The 27,801-nt window shown below is 34.0% G+C and overlaps 1 protein-coding gene across 3 annotated transcripts in view; it reads right to left on the bottom strand.

Annotated features, from left to right (window-relative positions):
• Nucleotides 1–3,900: 3,900 nt before the first annotated feature.
• Nucleotides 3,901–27,801, bottom strand: part of LOC116338328 (homeotic protein antennapedia) — a 118,840-nt gene continuing 94,939 nt past the window's right edge. For 2 of the 3 annotated variants that reach the window (XM_031763495.1, XM_031763496.1), the window contains 3 exons: nt 19,006–19,733; nt 18,731–18,920; nt 3,901–7,007 (listed from right to left, as the gene is read on the bottom strand). In XM_031763495.1, the coding sequence (XP_031619355.1) occupies nt 6,760–7,007; nt 18,731–18,920; nt 19,006–19,476 (909 nt within the window). In that variant the 5' untranslated portion in view covers nt 19,477–19,733 and the 3' untranslated portion in view covers nt 3,901–6,759. Of the gene's footprint in view, nt 7,008–18,730; nt 18,921–19,005; nt 19,734–25,439; nt 25,510–27,801 lie in introns of all 3 variants that reach the window. The other variant, XM_031763494.1, reaches the window with a different exon arrangement.

Genomic DNA, 27,801 nt, shown 5'->3' with positions numbered 1-27,801 from the left:
GAAAAAAGAGTAGGGCGGCAACGAAAACCCAAACAATACATATTACACAAAGTTCGTGTATGGTTCGCACCTGAGGCGGACGTAAAAATTGTCTGTTCCCATTTTATAATGGTTTCCAAAAAATCGTATCGGGAGACGGCGATGATCGAACAGTTCGACTATATGTCACTGTAACATATAATCATCTCGTTTGACGTTTTAAGATGATGGCTATGGTTTGGCATTTTGACGAAAGGAATATAGAATACAAGTGTGTATAAGCAGTTCAACTCTACATGCGAACACAGTTGGATTGGATATGTTGACGTTGATGGTGTCGTGTGTGTGTGCATAACTTTATGTGTGTGTTTGTGTTGTTGGTTTGATCGTGTTTCTTGTGTATGTATGAATGTGTGTTGTTTGTTGGTGCTGTATTGTATATAATTTTTTTTTCACAAGACAATGAAACACAACATTCCAGAGTTTCGGACACGATTGTTTGTTTGAGTTGAGCACTTGAACAAAGACCATCGTATATGCATTTTTAGCGTTTTGACCAAGTCATTGATGAGGACAATAGACTGAATTTTGATTTTGAACTCATGTCGAGCGAGCCATATGATCGATTTGAAAATTATGTTAAGTTATGAAAACTTGATTTTCAACATTAAGAGATTAGATCCAATTGTACAGAGGAAGAGTGAAGGAGAGAGCAAAGTCTGTTGAACTAATTAAACAGTATTCTTTGTTGCTGTTTGAAAATGCGGCATTAAATTGTTTGGCAAATAAACGCATATAAAACGGTTGGATGTCTCACAATGGGATAAATTCAAAACATGCGTTGATTGAAAAATAGCATTAAACGTTTCGGAGGGCCGTGTATTTTCTACGTAAATATTTGGAAATCAATGTGGTGCGTGTGCATTTATGACAAGTACACATACACAAAAGTATATGCGGGTAAAATGTTTTTGGATGGAAAATTTATTCTCGGCTTTTGTTTTTGTCATACATGTGATAATGAATCCCCCCACGAATACAACGCAATTACTCGGAAAATGCGTGCGAGTAAACGCTTGACTGCGGCCTTTTTCAATGTTATGATACGAAGAGAATTAGCGCGTTTCGGATTGTTTTAATGGAAATCAAAGAACAGCTCAAGCGTTTGTCGCGCTTCAAATCATATTTTCAATTATATAGAGCAAATGGAAAAGCATTTCAGTTTGTTCGATCCATCTAGGGACTCCATTTATATATTGCACGAGAGTGTGGCCGCGATTTCATGTATTTTGTGGTCAAAACACACTAGAAATATAAACACAATGCTTTAAATGAATGCATGACTTCGATCGATTCGGTGTTACGTGTAGCCCAGTTATAACGTGCCAGTGGAAAACAAAATATTTTTCATAGCAGTCATATTCAGCCAACGGCAAATAAATCATTTCACTAGTAGTTTGAGGTGAAGTGAAATTCATCGTGTATCCATGCAACGGATTAAAAAAAACATCATATGAAAACAAACGAATAGTCATGATAGACTGACATTCTAATCCTTTTCTCTCTCTCACTCTTGTTCCTTCTTTTCCTCTTCGACCAAAAAAACAACAGCAATGGGGGTCCTTTGACTTGGGGTATATTGAATGGGCGGCTTGAATTTCATTTACATTTTTGACATTTCAAAAATTTCATATACCAACGCTTTTCCTATCCAAAAACAGCAATTTATTAATTGCCATCCATTTTTATCCAGCCACATATAACAATACATTGCAATTGAATGACAGATGAAGGAAAATACAATTAAAACAAACGGCTACACTTTTTGATGGATATGTCGGAGGCGAGTTGTCATTGAAAAAACAACCAAATGAAATATTGAAAAGTTCGAATCAAATGCGCTATTGCCAACTCCAGCCACTGCTGAGCATTGTGTAAGCAAATCGAATGGAAATGAAATTCGTCATCTGCAAATAGGTGACACACAATGCTTTTCGTCTGCCCAAGCTACCACGTTCTCCCAGTGTGTTGGACATTGTGCACGCATCAGTTCTGCTCCGCTTATTATATTATTGTTGAATATTTATCACCATGATTCACAAGCAATTACGTAAAATTGGTAACAATGCTGGAAAAAAATTGGACTAATTTCTTCTTTGCGGTTTGATTTGCGCTCTCTCACTATATTATGCCTCTTTCGGCAACTGCGAATATCCTCCAACTCCAATGTTTTCCTTTGCTTAACAACAAAAGACAACACTAAACAATGCCATTCAGGCAAATGCAAACTGGTATCCTCGTACACAATGGCGGAATGATGGAGTAAAATCATCGCTTTCGCTTGACACATCAATCACATTTGTCGTTGGTCTTTTGTTCGATGATCGATCAACACTGCCTGTCATATCTCACTAAAAATATGATAAAAAGAATTCTAGAAAATTAATTTTTGTTCTTGATATAATTGTCATCGCTCGATGTAAAGGAAATATTTTTCGATTTTTCTTATTTACAGCTGAATTAAATAAAGGTGAAATAAATTAAATTGCATTCATAAAATTTGCAAAATATCTTAAATTATTGCTAAAAAAAGGATCTTAAACGAAAAAGGTGCTGCTCGGAATTTTCATTTTGTTTCATTCAAATATCTTTTATTTGTATTTTAATTAGTAGTGGGTTTTTCATTTTTATACAACATAAATATTCTTTTATTATTATATATAATAATATATATCAAAGAAATGTGTCTGTGTGGTGATTCTTGTAGTTGTTTGTGGCCCTATTCACTTATTTTCATTTTTTTCTTGTTGTCGAATAATTTTACAGAATAATTTACTTCACTTACGTATTTTGTTTCTTTAAATCTTTATTTGTATATATATTTTAGGTGTTTTCTTCTTGTTCTTTAAATGTAATATTTACTTAATTTGCAGGTTTTTTTTCATTCATTTCGTTCATGTTCTTAGTGGTTCTTAATTCTTAACTAGAAAATCTAAAATCGAAGAAAAATCAATGTTTTTTGTTTTTTTCAATCTTGAAATAAAACTGTATTTTTTTTTTAAATAGTATTTTATTTGCTATCAAATTGCAGCAACCGATGAGTACAAACGAAATAAAACCTGTGTAATTGTGTTTATGTTTTAAATGTAAATGAGATGGGGAAAAAAACTATATGCCAATACAATTTTGAAACAATCAACATGAAAACGATGACTTTTGAACTGGTCATTTCCATATAGATTTTTGTTGTGCCAAAAGTTGTGAAGAAAAAAACTCAATCACAACATATTCCAAATTTAGTTTTTGATTTGAATGTCAGAAAATTTGCGAGAAAAAATTCCGTGCCGAAAGAAAAATCATCGATTTACTATTAAAAAAATACATGCATATATAATATTTGTTTGATGAAGCCACTGGTAAATTACGTATATTCGGTTTTTCATCGAGGAGGTATCAAATTTTGAATGATCAATTTTTAAGCCATAATAAGGTTTTTTTTGTTGTGGTCAATTCTATTTATTTATGATTATGTAGACGTAACAAAACTCCGATCAAAACAAGAACATTTCTTATCCACCAAAATGGGAGTTTTGTTTCGCATGTTTTCTTTCATTTCTTGTCTGATGCTTTCATCACTTTGAGTCTATGAGATGTGATACATATACTGTTTCACGGTGTGTGTGTATTTTCTTGTTGAGTGTCTTTGTGTGTGTGTTTTATGATTGCATTGAGTTAGATTATGAGTAATTCATTACATTATTACGCTAGGCTATTGTTTTTTTTTATCTTCATTTAAATTAAACTATATGTACACAAAAATATTCTATTTTTACACTCATGGACAGACACGAATAATAGGAGAAAATTGTTTATTTATACACAGAAAAAAAAAGAACAGAGTGAACTATTTGTATTATTATGGCTTTGGTATAAATCGCTTCATCAATGTTTCGTCAGCATTTTTTTATCTTTTGCGACTCAATTCTTCTTCATTATGTAGAATATTGAGTTCCGGATTCTTTTTTTTTCTCAAACTCAAAGAATTGAAAGCAACACATCCTTCGACTTGGAACAACAACAACAAAAAAGGTATTCAAAGGTGGTAATGCGTGACATCATTTAACAGCCATTAAACAAACTGAAGAAACAAATGTCACAATTAATGAAATTTTCTTATTTTTTGTTCATGTTAAATTAATAAATCGGGGCCTTTAATTCTTGATTCAATGAAAACAATTGCATTTACGGAGTATTTTATTCTTCTTAAAGGTCTACATTATTTCAATCACTGGGCGAACAAAAAATACATTCTTTCTCAAAAGATTCAATTTTTAAAAAATTAGCTTAAGCTAGTGCTTGCGTGCAGCATTCGAAATGCAAGTGTTTTCTCTTTTTTTGTTGTGTGTTACGGTGTATATGTGTTGAATCCTCATAAATTTTTCGTTTTTGCAGTAAAAAGGGTTGTGATGAATTTCAGTTGTCGATTTGGATTTGGCCTCAAGGCTAATCCAACCGAAATTTTAATTGTAAATTAGTGAATCGTGCATATTTTTTGCTGGTTATAATTTTTCATTTTAGTTTATTTCAATTTACGAAAAAAGAAGCATTTAATTTTAACTTCTCCAAAAAAAAATGTTGAAAACTAACAAAGACATGATACTGCTCAAAAGAGATCAGTTTTTTCTTCCTCTTCTTCTAAGTTAAAAATTCTCTACTGGTTACTTGTTTTTTTTTACTAAAAATGTTCTGTATACTCCATATCCAATTTTTATTTTGTCATCATTCAAGACAAGTAAACTATTTTGGTTGATTCCTTTTAACGAGTGTTTTTTTTAAATGATTGCCGGATAAGTAGTCGCTGCTAATGCTTTTTTTGGCAAATAAAAAAAATCGTTGAATCTAATAATGCAAAACAATAGTTATGCGGAACCAATTTAAGGTGACCACTTTGCTTGCGCTCTACAATTTGGCTGCTAAAAGAGTATTTGCTTTTTGTATGTCAACCATCAACTAAATGTTTACATTTCTTAATTTTATTCATACATTTGATTGTATATAAAAATGAATGAGAGAAAAAAATGTGTTTGTGTGTGAGTGTGAGTGAGTGAAGAGTATTTGCTAAAACATGCAAACCAATCGATTGTTTCTTTTTTTCTTATTTAAAAATTAATTCAATAGTGATTACAATAGTATGTCCACAGAAGAAAAAATCATTCCTCCCCGCGAGATACAAACAAGGGAAGGAATCCATCATTTATTTACAAAAATTGTGTCGATTCTTTATTTAGAATTACGTATTTTTTGGGGGGGTTGTGTTATTGTAATCATTTTCAAAAGTAGCGAAATTTTCGATTCGAAAAATGATTGAACCACAAAACTAAAAAAAAAGAATCCATAAATTTTGATGTGCGCGTGCATAAGAATCTCAACAGAATGTGCCAATTTTTTTTTTGCTTGTTGCTTTAAATTAACGCATAAATATACAATTTTGAATGCGAAAGAGAAAGAATCAAAAATAGTGTATCAGAGTGTAAATTAAATGGTAAGATGAAAGAAAAAAATAATAAGATTGCACTGAATCACTGGCCTCTGTTTTCTGATTCGATCTGTTTGCGTGTCGACTGCATGCAACGGTTCTTTATTTGGCAAGAAAATCTCCTTCGCCTCCCCCCACACAAGAAGGGTGCAAGCGACCGAAAGCAAAATGAAAACCATGCTTTGGAGACGTTTTCACACACAAAAAAATAATAGCAGAAAAAAGAGAGATTCTAAAAGAGTTGCATCGGGATCGTCGATTGCGCTCAGATTTCATGCCGAAAATGTGCCATTTTAAATGCCATTTTTATATTTTCATGAACCATATGATGCATTTACCAATTCATAGTATCTTTTTTTGTTTGTTTACTTCATAATTTTTCGTCCTCTTCCTATGCATAGTAATAATATTAATAATAATTCAATTAAATAATTACACAATTACATACGTTTTCACCTTTTTTTTCATTTTTCTTCAGTTTTTTCTTCTTCTTCTTTCTCACTAATATTTAAATATTATTGTTTACTGTTTTATATTGTTTCATTTTCTTTCATTTTTTGTTTTACTTTTAGATTAGAATCAAGTGTTTAAAGTTATTTGTTTGTCCATTAATTTTAATAAAGTTTCATTTTTTTTTCTTTAAACTTAAGTTGAGGTCACATGAGTTGTTTCTTTTGAATTAAATCCATTTGATCTTTGAGTAGGTGAATGCAGTTTATGTGTTTCTCCATTCTCAAACAATGCAATGAGTCGACGAAAATAAAATGATCTGGTTTTTTTGCTGGATCAAAAACTGTTGAAAATTGTTCGTCATAAAAACCATGTTTTATTTTCGTTTAATGAAAAAGGGTGTTTTGCATGCAATTCATGATTTCTATACTTAAATATTAAACAAAATGGGCTGAGAATTGATTCTTTACATGAGATATATAGATCGAAACGAACACAAACTGCATCACGTACGAAAACGATTGTATATTCTTTTCATTTCATTTTATTTTGCTGCGTTTTGTTTTGCATTTGTTGCTTTTCACTTTGCTGGCAAAATGAATGGGTTGGTAATCTACTAATCACTTACGTTAGTTGCTTTCTGCGTGTTTATTTCTCTTGTTAAATTTTTGTTGTTGTTTTGCGTCTGTGTGCCCGAAAATGCATTTTGGGCGCTGAGCACAGACTTACTCTTGATGCTATTGATGTTATTGCTGTTGTTGCTGCGATCCATTTATGGTTTGCAGCCACAAAATTTATTGCGGACTTGCTGGCGGAGTCATATCATCATTATCACCTGAGCCGGGTTCACCTTTTGTTTTATTCTCTTTCTTCCATTTCATGCGGCGATTTTGGAACCAAATTTTGATTTGCCGTTCGGTTAGGCACAATGCGTGAGCGATTTCGATGCGTCGTCTTCGTGTCAGGTAACGATTAAAATGGAATTCTTTCTCTAGTTCAAGCGTCTGATATCGCGTGTAAGTTTGTCGGCCACGTTTACGTTCTATAAAAAAAAACAATACACAGCAAGCAATTAATAAAATGGAATAAAATGAATTTACATGTAATATTAATCTCTAAATGACACATGCAACTTCGATCGATTTTTGATGTACAGATTTCAGCGATTGAAAATCAGAAGCGGATTCATAAAAATTGTATTACATTCATATGGAAATCATGCTTCATTGCAAACCAATTTTAATGAAATGAGCTTTAATGAGATTGCCCTCGTATTCATTATCACAACGATTATTTTATTGTGCTCTTGTAACTTCTCTATTTACTATCTAATTCTGTGCGGCTTATGAAACCAATAGCATTCATCCGCAAGCCAATCTAATTAATTTTGTGCATGAATATTTTAGTAGCTAAGACCAGTTATTCCGAATGTTTGGATCATGAACAACCCTTATTTTGATAATGAATTCAACTTATGATCGGATGATATTATTAATTACGTTGCGATTCAATATCAAATTTCTTAATTTCTTAACGGTAAGAGATTTGATCAAAACGGAAGAAGTTTCATTTTTAAGTGGATATAATTTTTCTTCGCCGAAGATGGTAATAAAACAGGAAGAAAATCCTCCAATCTTAAAATTCAAGTATAAGTTCATTTTTTGCGATTAAATTTGTTTTTCTTTTGCGTCTGGAATTGTTTTTCTGTTGAAATTAGCCTACGCTTCTTTAGACAAGTTTTTGGATTTTTTTCAATGCAAACTTGATCTTACATACGAAAAAACTTGTGCTACATGAATTAACTAAGAAAAACCAAAACTTTTCAGACGGTTTTAAATAATCATTGTTGGTTTCTTTTCATTCTATTTTGACGGTCATGCTTTTTTTATTGAAAAGTTTTTTTTCTTTGTGATGCATTAAAGTTTTTACTATTTGAATTGGTTGAACGGAAAAAATACAATTGTGAATGACCATTTTGATTGTGTGCTATCAAAGCACGAACACTTGAATGATGATGGACAAGTGCAAAAAAATGAATTTTTTCAAGAAAGGTTTTTAGCAACGTCATTTTTACTAAAGAAAATCTGTGATTATTTCCTTTCATTCATTTTTTTTGCACTCACAACTGAGTCAAACAATAAATTGTAGAACGGGTTGAGCGATTCGTATTGGTCAATTGGATCAAGAAAACTAGGTGTTATCATAGAAACAAAATGGATGACTAAAGACAAATGGGCAAAAAATGATGAAGCAGTGTGTGCCGACCATCATCAAATCAAACTTCAAGCAATCAAATTGCTTTTGACGTATTGCTGTCCATGATAGTTCAAAGAAGAAGAAAAAAATACTCTTCGCTCGCTCATTTTCTTTGTCAGTGCCACAATTTATATTCGTGATGTACTTTTAATTTTGGGTTGAGCTACAAAAAAGTTACTGAGTAAAAAAAAACGATTCTTATGATTCGGTTCATTAATGAATACCGTGCAAGTTTGAAACAAATGGCGTATGATCTGGGCTCCACTTCCAAATGCTCAAATTCCAAACAGGTACGCGTACATTTCATAATGACGGATGTCTCTGAGAGTTGTGTATGTGTGTGTGTTTCGAATCGAAATGATGATGTATACTCAAGACGATTAAAAGTCGATTAGTATCATGCGCGCAATTATTATCGATTGCAATTAACTGACGAGGTGGGTCTTTCAAATAAATCTACCGTTTTTCGTGGAATGTATCAGTAACATACAAAGTAAGTGTTTTGATATGAGCTCTACGGACTATCATGTTCATTGGTGACGACGGGGGGAAAGCGATGAGTGATTGAAAGAACTCTTTGTCAATTTCACCAAGTTTTTAATAATTTAATGCAAGAGTCGAGTAATCAGAGTAATAATAGTCTAAAGTTAAAGTTGAACAACAGCAAAAAAACAAGATGAAATTCATTGAAATGGTTACGAACCGAAATTGTTTGAAAGCCATTTTCTATGTTAATGATAATGTTAATTTAATTTACTTGATCACAAAGCGCGATCTATTTCTCGGGCTGGTCGAGGCGCGAGAGTTGTTGATTTTGTTATTTTTCCACAATCTTTCCACACATTCATTAAATGCACGCATTTCAAAAATTATCCAATGAAAAAGAGCACTTTGGGAAAAACGCAGAGAACGAGAGCTATTTCATTTTTTCCGCATATAGGATATTTTTTACACGATTGTTTTTTATGGATGAGGATGAAGAATGATTGTTGCATGTGCACGGTTATGTCTCTCTCTCTCTCCTTCACTTTTCATTTTAAATCTTCGTGTTTAGGTATTACGAGGCATTTTAATAATAGTTCAGCACAATTTTCAAATAGTGTATGTAATTTATAATTCGCTCATTCGAGCCGGACATTATAATTAAAATCAAATCATGCATTTATTTTGATTTTATTCGAAGCGTCAGCGACAAGCGCATTAAATATATATTTGTCGAGTTCTGTGAACAGGAATTTTCACTTCAAAATGCATTAATGAATCAACTTCAACTGAATTCAAAGTGGGGGAAAAAAGTCATTTTTTACGCAAAAACCCTCGCGATAATGGAATTTCAATTTCATATTATGCATTCAATGACATATCAAATAACAAATTGTGAAAAGTCACATTGTGTCCAATTTCATGACATGGATTTTCTGGTGTAGATTATATGCAAAACAATTTTATGAAAAAAAAAAACTGGTTTCGTTCGCCAAAAATGAAAAGGATCGATTCTGGATAAATTTAACGAAATAAAAGACGAAAGAAGAGAATGAAAGCAAATATAAAACGACACCGATATCGTATTCGGCAAGAGTTTGTGTGTGTATTTGGTGCGAAGAAATGTACAAAACGTCTTTTACACGGTTTCAGTTTGCGAAAATGGGAAGAAAGTGTGTACGACAAGAGTCAGGCACATCAGTTCCAGAACAGCATGTGAACAGTACGCGGCAAACGAAATACACAAAAATATGTACACAAAATGTTAAAATTTCCAGGCATTTTCGATTGCATACTAAAATCGAAACAACAACACACATATACCAAAAAAAAGCACCGAGTGAAAGACCGAGTAACAGAAAGAAAGAGCGCGCACTGTGCTCAGAGTGAACACACGCTTTACATTCGAGTCAGCTGTCAAATAAATTGATATGGGTTCTGTCTCGTTCCATTTTGTATGCGATATCCTGTCTGTATCTTCTCTATGTTTTTTTTGTTCATCTCCATGGTATTTCGCCTCCCAATCAGCTGCGGCGTTTTTGTTTATTATCGAGAAATTTCGTTGAACCATTGAATTTTTTTTAAACTCGCCATCGCGCTGGCACCGGCACCATCACCAGCAGCCACAATAGCAACAACGGCTATCCACCTCTCTTTTTTCGCTTTAAAATCGTTCAAATGTTATATTCAAAACACTTTTCAAAAAGATATGCAAAGTCAAAAATTTTAATCCGCTGCGTCAGCCGAAAAATTCAATTGTTTTGATGGGCACGAATGAAAATTCGTGCTTGTTGCTGTTGCTTCTAAGGCAAAATATTTCATATTATATTTTCATAGTCATTTGTTCAGTTCATCTTATTTTATTTTCTTCAATTTTCACGCTTCGGTCAATTTCATGCATGGAAATCAGAGCCAAGCTTTAGAAATTCTAAATTAGAATTAATTTCACCAGGTGGATTATCAGGATTTTTAAGCACAAATTGACAGGACTGTATCATTTTTGCAAAAAAATTACAAATCACAAAAAGAACACCAAGTGATGCCACGAAACAGCCAACGGATAGTGATTTTGCAAATCATTTGCGGTAACGGTTAATTAGAGGCAAAGATTGATCTAAGAAGTTGTCAACGTGACAGTCTTAGATAAATTAATTTTTCAGTGAAAATTCATTTCTCGCAGTGTGTACGACCGAGCACCACAGCATGCGCAACAATCTCGGATTTCAATGCGTTTTTTTTCTTGGCTCTTTCGAATAATTATTTTATGTCTTAAAATGTGACTAAAACCTAAGATAATGCGATTCATGTTTGGTTTGATGAACGAAGTCTTTATGTGGTTTTTCATGTTTGCTGTTATTGTTCAGTCAAATTCTACCGAATCGATGCCATGACATATCAACGAGGACAACCGTACACTCGTCTCTATTGCGGTCGAACAAAACATTGAGCCAAGAAATTAATTGGTTCTTTGTGTATTTTAAATGCGATTCGATGTTTTTTCAACAATCAATGTGTGTGCATGTGACTTGATATGTCGCGACAAAACTACAACAAAACCATAAACAACCAAAAAATAAACTCTCTCAAAAGTAGTTTGCCTCTTTGATGAATTAGTTGAACTGATGTTGAAAGAAGAAGAAAAAAAACTACGCTCACAACTTGTCTCTCAATTTAATTAAATATTCGTTTGTTCGAGCAGTCAAAATAATAATCGAGATCGGCCACTCACTCGGCTAATAGATTACCAACCAAATCGAAAATGTCTGTACAACATAAACACTTTCGTTTGAAGCGTTTAGACGAATTTCGAATACATGTTATTAGAGAGAAGTGAATTTTTCATTCATAAGAAGAGATTCAATTCGAAGATATTGTAGCATTTGGAATTTTTCACTGTGAATTTTCTCAGATTCGGCGCATCTTCAAGTGGTAATGATTATTCATTGAGATCACGCGCGTATGGCTTCTAACATATTTTTTTGTTGTTGTTTCGATCGACATATGTTTCTTTGAGTTTTGAAAATACAGTCGGTCTAAGAAACGGGAAGAAATTTTTCATTGCGTCAAGTTTTTGTGAAGAAAAAAAACATTCGTTTCTATTTTTGAATCAGTCAGAACGACAGTTTAACAACACTAATAAACAGAGAAAAAAAACACAGTAATCTAGCACTGTCGATGTCATAATACACAACGGATCTTTCGAAGGAAGACACAAAAAAATTGTATGTAAATGTAAGTCTTACATGCATTTCGATAATCACATGTTTTTAAACATTCTCAAAATCCCCTTTGAACATGTGTTTCTTCGTGTAATTTGGTTTTGTGGACGTTTTTTTCCTTATTTTAAATTCCAAAAAGAATTTTAATCGTCTTTTAATTAAAATTGATTCGAATGTCCAACGAAACCAGTGAGACAAAGTGAAAACAGGATTAGATCGCATCATAGAAATTAATTAAAATCTAGTTAACGACTTGATTTGCGAAAGGAATTTTATCATCCGTCACTTAATTAGAAGCGTTTGCAAATCAATCAGACTGCAGATAGAAAGAGAAAAAAAGGGGAAAAAATCAACCGTGCGAAATGAATTTTGCAAGTTTCACCTCGTTGAAATGGAATGCTGATGATCGTTATGGTTCCAAGTTTTTTCTTTTGATGATTGTCGAGAGAATAGGAAAATTCGTTAAAAACAAATCATCGTTGGCTAAAACAAAAACACACGGACAACAATCAACAGTTGGGTATTAGAATACACATTAATTACACACGACGAGAGCATTTAACAAACCAAAAACAAAAACAAATTATTATCAGTAATTTATTTTTTGTTAATTTAGCACACATACAGCGAATGACTAATCGCAAAGCCAGTAGACACACATACATAAAAACCAACGACGATGATGATGAACAGCACAATCGAATGCGAGAATTTGGTGCCGAAAATCTATGATTAATTAGTTGTGCTTCTACAGTTGATGGCGATCATATAAAATCGCGATTTGAAAATTAGCTTGTGAACAACTATTTTACTGCGGGACCATTTGCTAAATAAAAAATGAACTCGTTCAGCTATTTCGATGTGGTCATTTTTTAAACAGCTCATTATCGAACGATGCGTGAATTTACTGACAAGATAAAAAACTATCATCTAAAGAAGATGAGCCAAAAAGAAGCACGTTCAAATCATCTTCACGACTTTCGTGTGTACATTTTATGCACATTGAATGAGTTGAATTCTTTGGTCAGTATTGCTTGTTACACTCAATTGTAAACTATTTGAATATATTCATGTGGTTTTCTATATGCTGCACCGCCCCAAAAAATGATACGAAATAGAAAAAAACCTTCTCTAAAAGTTACTCATGTGAGATTTCAACTTTTCAATATATAATGACAAAGGAGTTTTGCGTCAAACTTTCTTTTTAAAATACCACAAACACCGTAGAAAATCCCGGAACAGATATTCCGAGGTTTTTTTGTAGGAATTGAAACTAAACCAAGCAAAAAAGTTGCTAAATTTTCTTTCAAGTGGGAAAATAAGCAAAAAACTTTTCGATTTTGTTTCTGGTGTGACGATCGACAATTTTTTTTTCTTCGCAAAGAATATTTGATACTTGCACATAAGACAATGTCTTCATCGATACACATATTCAGCATATTTCAAAATATGCGAAACATATAAATTATGTGACAGCACATTAAACTTGTGCCTGATGGTTGGTGAGGAAAAAAAAACATTTTGGACAAACTATGCATATACAGCGATTGTTCGGTGTTGTCGAAAGTGTTTGTTTTAAAAGGATTAGCTGTCAAAATGTTCATATGCACATATGAAATTTCATTATCATATTCATATCTTTGTTTCCTTTTCACACTTTCATCTTGATCAGCAACCCACTTCCATGTATCACGGCCGAGATGAATAGGAATTTTCATGCAGAAAACACATTGAATAGATAAGTCATACAATGAAACTCCTTGAGAAATCCTCAATTTTTTTCTTCTCCGCCTTGAATGTGTGAGGAAAAACAAAAAAAGCGAAACTTTTTCAAAAAAAAAGAAACTTAAACTTCACGTCAGATAAAAACGAAGCAAAGCCTTGCGAGACGGAGAGAAAAAGACTAACGACAACGCATCAAAACTTTTTCATATTTTCTTCTTTCCACTTCTATTCTCTAAAGTTGAAACAGTTTTTTTTTCTTCAACTGCCATAACAGCCTCACACTGTATTGAGGGAAATTGCTTTTAAATCGATTGAAGTGCAAAAGTTTTAACATATTCATAAAGGATTTCATTCACATCGTCGTTGTCGACGACGACGACGACGTCGTGGTTGTTGTCGCAATTGTTATGTATCCCATATAGTCGGTATGCTCGCTCCGTTCTGGATTTTCAAGAAAACGAAGAGTTTGTGGCCGTATTTTGCGCGCGAAGAATGTATAAAGCTCTTGGTACTGGTGAAATTTTGATTTATTTGTTTAAAGTGGCTTCACTTAACCATACCCACTCAATGTATTCCATTTTTTTACGCTTGATGATGGCGGCTGTGGTGACGATGATGACGACGACAACGACTACTTGTTTTCGTATGCAAAATAAAGAAAAATTTCACTTTGGTGATTTCCTGTTTTATGTTTTGCTCTGATGACATTTTAATGCTGATGGGACTCAGTGCGTTGGCACAATCTCTCCATCCGGATGACACTAGCGCGAAACATCTTCAGTGCTTTTATCCACTCAAAGTGCTTACATACGTGAAATCATCATCATCACATGGCAACAAGCAGATGGCAATTACTTTGATTAAGAAGCTCATGAAAAGCATTCGCGTTCGTTTTCGAGGAAAGCACACAACCGAACATTATTCATACTTTCTATTGATTTGATTGAATTTGACACCCGGAATTGTATGGGTGGGCATGTGTCTTTTTTCAAATAGAGATTAAAAACATAGTCGCAAGAAATATTTTGTTCCGGAACCAAAAATCAGAGAGGATTGTGGTATTTTGATTCGCACTAAAGCCGATAAAGTTGCTGTGATTCACACTTATCTCTTTTGTTCGAGTCATTCTTTTATCTATTTTTATACAGCCGAACGCTTCGATTGTGAGGGAACTACTTGTCGTTGTTGATTCTTTGCTATCGAAAATGCACATATGAGTTGTTTGCCCCCTTCATATCTGCTGCTCAAAGAAATATTTCGAGCAACAATGAAAACAAAATCACATAAAACTATGCAATAAAATGTGGATTTCATTCAAATAGACATTATCCTGTGCTTGATACATATATTGTCTGATATCTGATTCTTTCCCAGGCACTAGCAATCAAATGAACAGCAGTCGAAGAAATGACTCGTGAACGAGATTCAAACGTTGGAAGTTTTGCATTGCCAAACTTTCGATGGTGTTAAATTTTCGTCTTTTGTTCATTTTTCTTGTGCAGAATGGTTGTATGTGTGTGTGTGTGTGTGTTTTTTCGGCAAAAGGGACTCGGTTTGGAAAAATCATCAGTCTGGCGTATTTCTAAAACAGATCTATGGCTCTATTCGAACAAAATCCCTGTTCTATTCGATGGAACAAAAACAAAAAAAATAACTACCACGAAAAAAATGCTTCGGCACAAAACGCACCGAGAAAGTAGTCGTACAACAGAAGACACATAAAAAAAGAGCAGCAACGATTGAGAGAATAAGAAGAATAAAACGCAAAGAGATTGAGATGTAAAGCAAAATTGATTACCATCCATTAGTTACATGCTACATACACAATGAGAGTCATCAATTTATTTATCTTTTATAAATAGTATTGCTGTTACAGTGTGTGCGTATAAATCGGCGGTGTACGAGTGTATATTTTTTTTTTGCTTCACTACTTAAGAAGTGTATTCGACGTTCATTTTTTCTTCTCTTGTTTCGGTTCAACATTCGTGACGCGCTTGGTTTTCCAGTTGTTTTTATATTTATTTGCTCTATTGTATTTTATTAACAACTCGGTGCTCGATGATGTCGATCTTATCTCGTAGAAAGATAATGTTTTCTGTGTACATTGTAAGGTTCAAGCGCTAATGTTACGAATTATTTTCGTATTTGTTGAAATTCGATTCGTTTTTGTTTTTGTTTCATCTTTCTTTTGTTTTTGAAAATAAAAATGAACTTCTAATGACATAAAATCGGGTCAAAACCTTTTAAATTCGTTCTAATTCGATTCTATTTTCAAAGAAATAGACAACTTGAACATGTTTAATCCGTGACCACAGTCAGACTTAGTTTATTTTGCTGTTAGAAAGGATATTTTATTCACGAAATCGATTTTTCAAGATAAATTCGCTTAATTGCCACGTCAACCGAATGAGAAAATAAAAAGAAGATTGAAGGCGATGAAATGCGAGTGATGGACGAAATAAGCAAATGAGAAATGGTTGACAAAACAAAAGCTATAAAGAAAAAGAAAATACCCGAAGAACGGAACCACCAAAAATAAATAAAATGAAAATGACTGAACGAGCGAAGAAAACACAAATGAAATTAATAATCCGGAAATCATGATTTACCCTCATTAAATATTTCATCTTCAGCCCGAAAAATGGAAGAAAAATTGGTCTTAATCGTAAATGTGTAAAATATATCCCAGTATTGTTCGATGCCGTTGTCGCCGTCGCTCAAAGAAGAGAAAATCAAAACAAAGGCGGCCGTGCGCGCAATAACGAACCACACTCTCTCACTCTCTATAGTTGGCCGCATTCAACGACCGAAGCGCATTTTAGTATGAACAACGTTGAGAGAAAAGGGATTCAACATTTCTCTTCTTCTTTGATGCGCTTTTTTCCTCCTTTGAATGTATGTGCGCTATAAACGGTACTGCCTTTTGCCCGGCTACTACTATTTTCTTAGGCTGTGTATTCATCTACCCGATAAAGCGCTAATTAATTATATTTTTTTTTGTCTTGGTCGATGCCTGGCATGTTTTTTTTCTATTTCTCCGCTCGGAATTTTTACTTGTTATTGAAGCATATTGAAAAATGGCATTTCACACACAGATAGTAAACATTACACAGAAGGTACGATACGATGAAAAAAGGTTCAATGAAATCGGAAAGTTTTCCTTGTACCAAGGGATTCAATAAAAGGCGCGTTAAAGATAAAGATTCATGTTATCGATTTCCTTCGCTCTCTCATATATATATACCAGCATGTGCAAACACACATAAAAGCGATGCCTACTTTTTTTCTATCGTTCCGCACATATACACTACACATTGATTGTGAATCACACACACACAATTTTTGTGTGATGTGAACAATGTACACAGCGAGGTAAAATGAAATTTCATACATTTTTCATTTAACATACGACCAAATATAGCCGAGGCGAGATAGAGAGAGAATGTGTGTATGGACCAGAGTAGAAAAAATCGTCCAGTTGAACGACGTAGACAAAGAAACGAAAAACTTATCAACGGAATTGAAATGGTAGAAAGATAGGAAAGAATGTTGAGAAAAAGCCATGGCGGAGTAGGAGCCAGAGCAAGGAAAAAAAAGAAACAAATTGAATGCTGCCGTACGAATAATGTGTTATTATTGTGTTTTCGACGCTGACTAATGTCCCATCTATTGTCAAAGAAAAATCGTAATCGCGAACATGCTCACTCTTGCTATGCTTCGCTCTTTCGATGTGCGCCGCATAGCGTTTCGAGTTTTGCAATGAAAAATCGCGGTTCAACTGTTTGACTGTGGTGGGAGAGAGAGAGAGACTTCCCTTTTTTGCGCAAACAGATAAGTTTTCTTTCCGCTGCGTTTGGCATTTTTGTGGTGTGGCACAGGTTTTAAGATTGCTACAATATGAATAGAAAAACCAGTGCATTAGACATGTATTTATTTAGTACGGCATTGAAGTTGGTTTCCAGCTCAAAAGTTTATCGTATTATAAATATTTTTTGCGTAGAACGAGTATTCATGAACCATCGAAAACCAAAATGGGGACATTCCCTCCGTTCTTTTTTTTTCTAATTATCACTTTTATTTGTTTTCCAATGATTGAGAAATCACATTTCAAAATTATAGGTTTTGTAAATTACCGGGTCATTGCATGGAAATGATCATTTTAAACGACTGCTCGATTCGAAAACACAATACAAACCGCATCTGCTTTGAATTTTATCATCAAAATAACGTAAAGAAATTGCAAGAGGATACACTGAAAAAGGGAAAATATAGATACACACACACACTTTCATTTGAATCCTCAAAATGAATGGGGAAAACGATTTGCACTAAAAGATGTGTCAGCGAAACGAGCCACTTGTTGCATTTATTTGTTGAACGTTGCAAAATTTATGGCCACCATGTACGGCACTTATATACATTGAGTTTCACTGAAAAAGGTTTGAAAAGCATATATACAGACGCACACATAGATACACACACTGCGCTGAAAATACAGATATAGTTAGATTGTTTGCTGGTGAATGTGGTATATGTTCAAGGATTATTTGCGTGTGTTTTCGCGATTCTGTTTTGCATTTAAGTGAATTTATGATTAAATGGTCCTTGAAATAATTGTATCGCTTTTGAACAAATGATTTCAAATGAAGATCAAAGTCAGTATTTCACCCGGTTTTTTTTTGCACAAGAAAAGGGAAGAAGTTACAATGTGTAAAAAATAAAGTGAAATTGTCTTGATTGCGAAACGGAAGGGAAAAAGGAAAAAAGTAAAAAAGACAAATAGTAGAGAAAGAAGACGGGAAACCGTATCACATTTTCGCAATTTTTGTTTTGAAATGGTAAAAACAGCAGGAGATATACTCTAGCAGAGAAATCTAGTGCACAACTGCACATTGTATTGTTTCAACCAGTTTTTTTGATGGTGCGAAAAAAAATGCAAAAAAAAATATTTTCTTGAGAATTTGCTAAACAATAATGGTAGCGCGCACTGTGTGCAATCTCATTTTAATAATGCACATTGGTCTAATTGGATGTTGTCGTTTTTTCTCTCGAAATTTCAGACGTACAATGCATGTTTACTTACCAAACTGACTTCGCATCCATGGATAGAGCGGTGAGGGTAGCGATCCTTGTGTGTTTTGGCTATTTGTTGCTGGTTGCTGTTGACCTTGATGCATTTGTGCACTCTGTTGATGCATCATACTTTGTGGCGTTCCAACAGGCGGCACATTTCCCGTTTGTGTGTACATTCCCATGTGCTGATTTTGATGAACCTAACATAATGAATGCAATCAAGTTGAGTACACCGTGTGTCACCGTTGTAAAATATGTCACACATCTTCTGTTTAAAGTACTTACGTTAATTTGGCTTTGTGCATGTGCCATATGATGAGGTATTGTCATTTGAGTATTCATGTGATGTCCCATTTGTTCGAGTGGCGGTGAGCTGCCTTCGAGACCGGCGATACCACCAACGGCCGCTTGTAATTTACAGCTGGCATATACAACGGGTTGTTGTTGCTGTTGTGTGGCTGTTGTCATTTGTGTGCCGTTCGGTTGTTGTTGCATACCAACTTGGCTTGACGGACTGTCCGGCCGAGAGAATCCTGTTGGTTCAAGATTCTGATTGTAATAGCCCATTCGATCATATGGTGGAAACCTTGGATATGGTGGCATATTAGTCTGATTTGGATTTTGACTGTAATGATGCATTTGTTGGCCAGCATCCAAATGATCACCATTCGGATAGTGACCATGCATGTCTGAACCCATGTACGAGTTAGAAAAGTATGAAGTCATGCTTTCGCAATTATTTGTACTCATTGTCATTTTGTTAGTTTTTTTTATGTTATTCGATTGTTTCCTCTTTTTACTCGATGATAGAATTAACACTGTTTAAAGCTCCTGTTTTATTTTCTTCAAATTTCCGAAATACTGATCGCAATAAATGTATTACATACGGATTTCTTTTTTTTATATCGAATAATTATGATTATTTTTTGTCGTTTTACTTTCTGTGTTTCAATGTGTCACACTATTTTGAAGAGGCGATAATCTTTTTGTTGCTTTAGTTTCTGGTAACAAATCTGAAAAGAAAAAAGAAAAAATAAACGATTAATTTCGATATTCGAAAGCAAAACGAAACAAAAGAAAAACATATGAGCGCACTATTTCTTCAGTGTCAGGCCGCGTGATATTGGAATGTGGGTTAACTTAAATCAAAATACATATAAGTGTGCTGGGTCAGCGTAATTAATTTATTATCAACAATTATATATACTGAGACATGGCAATTATCGCATTTCTGCTTCGATGCCGTTCATACTGTAAAACAGCTCCATTTTTGGCGCCAGAAAATTATCACTTATCACACTTTACATTTTACAATTTGCCCTCGAATCGGCCACACACTATTGATTATCATATCAAATTGCTTGACATTTGACACAACGGGTAATTGTTTTGGTCTTTTTCCACTTGAAATTAGTTTAGCGATTAAGAGCTTCAACAAAAAACCCACCGACCAATTGTTCTATTGTAATTAGTTTTTAATCAAATTAATTTCCAGTTTGGGGCTTTTCTATTCCGAATCAATTGGAATTTGTTTCTGTGGGGACTTTTTGCTCTGTTATCGCACGAGTACGAACATCAACTAATTCTTTCACCACATTTTTGAATACATTGTGTGCGTATTTTGATGATCGCATATGAAAACTTATGATTTTTACTCAAAATTAAATATATGTTCTTTTCATCTGGCGTTGATTCGACATTTCATCAGCAACGGCATCACAAAATTGTTGCGAAAAGGTCACAACCGCCATATTTACAATGAGTGACATTCTTAATTTAGCAAATCGTTAAAAATCACTTTATATTTCAAAAGCGTTCCAATTCATCAAAGAGCTCTTCTTATACAACAAAAAAACAAGCAACAACATGTCATCTCACAGCTTTTCAACCGAAGTACAGTTTTATGTGTGATTCATAAATTGTGTCATTAGATTCAAGCGATAAAGGCGTACCGACTCAGTTTTCTCTTTAAAAAAAAAAAAATTTCAAAATCAACGAATTTGTTAAATTTTCCCTAATAAATGACATTCCTTGACAATTCGAATCTGGTCTACAGCATCCGAAAAAAAAATCGTTAAGCTGAGCTTGCAAAAATTCCATATCGCCGAAAAGTATTCAGCATTTACCCGTTCGGGGCAAAAAACCATTAATTACAAGTTTTAGTTTTTAAAAAAAGTAGAGAATGAGACGAAAGGAAATAAAGTAAGAGAAAAAAATATATTCTCAAACGCCTTTTAAATGAGCGTCATTGAAAATATCGATAACTAATGGTAAGGTGTAGTTGGTTTGTTGTTTCATTGATTCATTAATTTTATCGTGTCACCTCCACGAGCATATATCCACCAAAGTGTGTGTGTTTTATACATTACGAATGGCAATGCACACACAGACGCTATTCGACTGACACACGAACAAACAAATAGAAAAAAAGTGCCAGACTACTGAAGACAAACGAAGAGAAATGAACAAGCGGAGCGAGTGAGCGAAGTGCAAGAGAGTAAAATGAATGGAAAAAACTTTTCTCCATTGGCTGGCAGGTTTTCGGTTTGCTTTTCACGGATGAATATACAATTTGGTCGATAGTTTCATGTGGAGTTTTATGGATAGAGTCGAATGCGTCTTGAGCATGAAAAACCATGGCCAGATAGATAGAGAGAAAACGAAAAAAAATGAGAAAAACTAAAAACTTTTTGCATGACGACGACGGTGGCGACGACAACAGCAGTACTAACAGTCAGTCGCTTGCATCTCTGATGAAAACAAGCAAACACACAGAATCCCATTTGATTCATTCATAAGAAGAAAAAAATACAGACGAACGATTCGGCAGCAACAATGAACAAATATGCGATGAGCACAAAGCGTTACTACTTTTTTTTGTTATGCCAAACAAACGAGAGATAGCAGCAAAAACAAGAAGATATCGGAAATTTTCAACGCCATTTCGAGCCACACGAGTTCACTATATTGATTTCATATGAGCATCGGTTCCGTTTGTAAACTTGCAAATTCCATATTTTTGCGCTCTTTTTTTTTGTCGGCAGTGCCATATCATCAAAACAAAACATCATTCGCGCAACGATATTTGTGCTTTGGAATAAAAAAAGAGCCAGCAGTGAATTGTGTATATGCTCTCATGGAATTGAATTAGCATGATAACGGTCATATTTTCACATATCTCGGCTGATCATACACAATGTGGTGCACATTCAATGTGCAATTACCAATCATTGCTCGTTACGGCTTGTGTATAACGCTCTCTGTATGTGTGCAGAAAGCAAAAAAAAACTGAGAACGTTACATTTTTATTTTTCCGAACTGTGTTCGCACTGTTTCCTCTCAGCATTCGACATTGACAGTCATATATTTTCATAGATGTAAAAAGTTTTTCTCTGCAATTTTGTCAGTTTTTTTGTCTTTCGTTTGATTGTTTACTTCTGTGATATCTCAGGGCTAAAACCTAACGACGCGAATACATTTGGTGCAATTGTATTTGCGTTTTTCTGCCACTGAAAATTGGCAAAATGACTCGAGGGCTACATACATCATCATCGAAGCACACGTTACGACACCAACAACACAGAGTGTGTGTGTGTGTGTATGTAGAAAAACGAAAGAATGAACAAAAAAAAATACTTTAGTTCGTTGGTTGCGATGCAATGGCAAAATTACGATTCCGCCTGTCTATGATTTTAAACAGTGCATCGCACAACAGACTCCATGCTACACAGTGGCTTTGGTGTCTGCATAAATGAAAAACAAAAACAGAAAAATGATATGTGGTCTTCATTCCGCTGGGATGTTTGCACATATTCTCTATCTCTCCCGCGCTCATTCTCGTTTGTTGATTCACCGACATACACACACACACACACCCTATACACTTGGAGAATGGGAAAATGAACGGGAGAAAAGATCATAAATTGAAAATGAACAGTTTGTGATATGTTCATGCATATGGAAAAACAAACCAAGCAAAAGAGATAACAATTCCTATTGCTAACACACATCTCTCTTTTGAAACACAAAAGCTCTCTCTCTCTCTCTATCTCTTTCGATGAAGCCAACATAGAAAACCAATGACATTCGCGACAAGACAGTCTCTTCTCCTTTTTTTTACCCAAATTCACATGTTATGCTTATTTTGAATTCGAATGCAATGACGTTTTTAAAGCGCTCAATCAAACTCTAAGCTAATTTACGAATAAACTTTCAAAAGCAAACTTTATTGGATTCCAATCTCCAAGGATATACTTGATTTTCTGTAGACGCTAGCTTTTTTCTCATTCCAATTGGAATTTTAGTACAAAAATTACAGAAAAAGAACAACAAGAGCCTGAATGTAGGCAATGGTTTTTTTCTTCTCATTCTTGTTCTAAAAGAGAATTCCTTTCATATCTGAAATGGTTTCACAATTTAATTGGATTAGTTCGAGAATGCTATGTGCTTCAAAGAATTCAAATGAATATTTTGGTTTTTATGCTGCGTATGGATTGTAATGAAATGCTATTTCCACAACATATGTTGTTGTTTGCGTGACGATGACGAAACCCCTCGAAGCTTTATGGAAACATTGTTTATGCGGACGCTTCAATGAGAATCATTGGAGGAGAAAACACCATAAATTCTTCTTGACGACTTCTCTGTGATGGCAGTGACACCTGTTATATATTGGATTAACTAATTCGATGCGGCCGCCGAAAATTATATATGCTCAAATATCTTAATTTACGAGCTCTTTTGGACTTTGAATGATTTGAATACTTTTTCGGAGTTTTTGATTGAATTTAACACTATTTTTTATTATTTTCTTCTCCAAAGTTTTTGAATGATGAACATTTCTCCTATTTTATTTTATCTTTAAATAAAATTGAATGTTAATTAACCGATAAATATTTTAATTTGGTTTCCAGTTAAAATAAGTTTTATCTTGTATATTATTGCTTGTTGAGTTTAAGTTGAACTTGATTTTACGGTTTCAGCTGATTTTGTTTTCGTTTCAATGAAAATATTCAAGTAAATAAATTTTATTTAATTTCGGTCAGTAAATCAGATGATCTTGGTGGTTTTTTTCATAAAAGAAAACCACTAAATGAATAGCATGAAGAAAAAACCTCTCCATGAACCGGGTGAAAATTAAGTTTTATTGCAATAGATGACGTACGTGGTATGCACACCTTATTCGCATGTTTATGTGTTTGTGAGCTCACAAATCAAGAACTTATGTGTGTATTTTGTTTTCGGTTTCGTTCGTTGTGCATGCAAGCGAGAGAGAGCTAATGCCGACTGTGTGTCATTTGTATTTATTTTGGTTTGTTTTTTATTTTTGCTGATGTTTGTATCGAGTTCGGCACAACAGCTGCGGCGGGTGGCGAATATATGACAGAATAGCAAATGAATGATGTGTGTGAAGGAAATTTTTCGATAAAAAAAAACAACAACTACTGAATAGTGAAATGCGAGAAAACGAAAGAGAGAGAGAGTAAAAAAGGGGGCGGTCATTCATCAAAATGGCTGAGAGTGAGTGATCAATATTAATTCAGTGGAATGTTGCATTTACGCATCACATTCCGTGCGTTTCTCTTTTTCTATTGCATTTTGTGAAATGTTATTTGCCAGTTTATGTTCTGTTTATATTTTTCTCGTTCTATTCTGTCATTTTACCTGAAAGAGTGAGAGCGAGATTGTTATCGCCAGAGAAAAAAACGCTTCTGAAATAATGTTTATAATGAATGCACACTGGCAATTAAACAAAAGACGTCGATTAAAATACAATTTACCACACACGAAACATGGCAAAAAATTAACTCGCGTTGATTGATTATGTTTCGGCACGTGTCATTCGTAATTTTTTCCACATCAATTTCTATTGCAAGCGAACGAATAAGCGCGATACAAATTTGGTGTTAGATAATTTTTCTTAATAAAGTTGTTAAGTGACTTGAATAGTAGCTTGTCTCTTTTTTCTAAGTGATTGAGCATTTAGATTTACATTTATGGTTAGTTAATGTTAATGGAGAGTTTTGTCCAGTGGTGAGATAATGATAAACACCGTCAATAAATCCAATCGTTTACTGATCTTGTTGTCATCACGACGCTTATCGCATTCACAGCGGGCATTTCAATGTAGTTGCTGTGTCTTTTGGTCACTTTGAAAAATACACAAACTTTGTGGTGTTCGACCTTATGAACTTTTAAGTGTAGAAAATGTTGTATTATTACTAGTTTCAAGTGGAATATATGTGTGTTATAATTTACAAATCACACTTTCAAAACAAGTTCATTCATGGAACTTATATGATTCATTGAATTTTGCACCAAGTGACCTTTTGAGCTTAAAATAAGCAAAAAAATAAAATATTTCTGAAGAATTTTCATTTTGCGGCCTAACATACACAAAATCCAGCCTGAAACAAAAAATGAGTTTGCTGTTTCAAATAAATACAAAGCGATTCGAAACCTTTGATCACCGCACGAAAACACGATCACTTCACTGCATGCGGCAAACTGCCGACGGCACTATTTTTTTATGAAGGTTTTTTGTATGAGTTATGTTCAAAGCAGTTTATGGGTTTGTTTTCGTGGATTTTTATTTTTGTTGATTTTTATCGAAATTTCAATGACGCAAACCACCTTTTTTGCGACGAATTTTCTACAATTCGTGCTCAAATGCCTGAATTCATTTTCTACGCAATAATTTTCAATGAAATTTTCTTTACCGTTTTTTTTTGGGGAGAGGGCAAGGCGTTTTACAGCAAGATGAGCTGATGAAATATTATTTTTGTTTACCTGAAATTAAAAGAATGAAAAAAAAAAATTAATAATATATTTTTTACAGTCGTAAAATGTAAAAATAAAATCCAAATAAATATGTTTCAATAAAAATTCAAGTTAAATTGTTTTATTGATCAATGAGATGAATGTGTCAAAGAGTACATATATTTTATTTTATTTTATGCTGAGCTTGTGTAGAAGATTGTTTTTTAATTTATCAACTTCTTGACGGCAAACAAACATGTTTTGCCACATTTGCAAAATTTATGTACTACAATTCGATCCCGGTTCATGGAATATGATTTTCAACTTGACTTCAACCATAAAAAGCCACACTTCATGCGGGCATTAAAAAAAATGAGTGCAGTGAAAGACAAGCGAGATTGCATGAACAAAAAAGGTGTACGTTTGGTGAAAATGCGTTTATGTCATTGATTTAACCAGTAAATGACATGAAGTCATTGTGGAATAGTGGAGATGACAGGAGATCGCTCTTTGCAATGATCAAGATACAAATGAATTCCAAAACAATGTACGAAATTCAGTTGGGAATTACGACGTAATGCAAACTCATCATAATAGTAATAATGGAAAAATGTGGAAAATAACCAAACTCTCCGACATATTGGCTTGTATTGTGTCTGATGAATGAGTTTCAATTCGTTTGTTCGAACGGAATATTATGGTTGTACAACCAGTCAAATCGATAACAATAAAGTTGCAACAAAAGAAGGTAGCGAATGAAGTATAGCAACAAAACGGCAACAATCGTTTGATTCCATCGAATAATTCATGGAATATTTGTTATATGCGTCGTAAACGAATCGGTCGATTTGCGAATCGTACGCGATGTGTGCGTCTTAAAAGAACCAAAACCGTCAACAGAATATAGTAAATAATTCAAAATGTGATTGGAATATAAATGAAGCGAATCCGTATCCGCACGAAAAAAGAAACGACGAATAAAAAAAACACAGAGTGTACGCGCGGAGTATTTTACACACATGCACGGTCAAATGTAGGCAGCAGTGATCGAAAATGTGTGCACAATTGAAGTAAACTGCTGCCAAACGATAAAATAAACCGTTTGCATTATCAGTGGCACATCGCATGCAATGTGGCTGAAGAATGATGACGATATAAGAAGAAACAAGCGCAATCATGAGAAATCAGTGGAAAAATTGTAATCGACGATGCGAACAGGTTGTTGTCAATAACATTATGGATTCGGAATTTTATTTGAGCTCTTGCGATTTTGCTGTTAAAATTGACACACATAAAAATGTCAGAATTAGTAATGCTGCAGCAACAGTGACAACGCCACGCCGCATAGTCCATATTCACAATTTTTCCGTAACAATTCAATTAACGATTGAAAGCAGTCTCTTTTTATGATTTCATTTAAAGTGCTTTCGCATTCGATTTCAACACAAGTGCGAGTTGGTGGTTTTTTTTAGTATGCGTAATTCTGTTTCGCACTCTCGACGCGGCATCGGTGTCTGGTATGCAATCAATGTGAGTTGAAAATATGTGCATTTATTTGCAAATGATAATACGGCTTCGGTATGGCGGGAGAGATAGAGAAAGAGAGTAAAAAAGTGGCATATTAATTCACAAATTCATACGCAATGGAATCTTGGATGCGATTGAGATGGGCATGTGAACGCTTGGCATATCATCCATAATAATGACTTCATTTACACCATATACGGCCAAATATATGAACACCGTAAAGGGAATTGTTGCACCGCATTCGATGATTAGATTCAGTGCTAATGCATCACAACTTTTCGATCGACCACGTTTCTTCACTTCCTTTTTGGTCGATTTTCTCTTTTGCATTTTTCCAAAAACATGGACGAAGTTTAGAAATATTTAAATTAAGTATGTTAATTTGTCTCGATTTTTAGAACGACATGTGGTAATATAAGAATATTGTTAATTTTCGCTTTCTTTCAGCTGTTTTATATGCTGTATGTTCAGTCAATTTTCATAGAATGTTTGCAGTGACAATATTAAACAATTTGATGACCATCTGCTATATCTTAAAAGCAATTTTATTTCTATTTGTTTCAACGAAACTGCATTTTCGATACGCAAACAGACGATAAATCTCATTGTCTTTTCAATTAAACCGATTTTCTATTCAAATGATACGAAAGTTGCTTGTATTCGCTTCTATATTGATCAAAGAATTAATGGTCGACCAATCAAATCATTTATGTAAAGAGTTTCACTAGGCCATTCCAATTAGCTGTATTCGAACACTCGACACGCTATCACTGAATCAATTTCCTAATGTTTTGT

The sequence above is a fragment of the Contarinia nasturtii genome, unplaced genomic scaffold (assembly GCF_009176525.2).
Source record: "Contarinia nasturtii isolate CC-2019 unplaced genomic scaffold, AAFC_CNas_1.1 Cnas_scaffold_350, whole genome shotgun sequence".
NCBI classification, from domain to species: domain Eukaryota; kingdom Metazoa; phylum Arthropoda; class Insecta; order Diptera; family Cecidomyiidae; genus Contarinia; species Contarinia nasturtii.
This window is presented reverse-complemented; position numbering and strand designations above follow the sequence as displayed.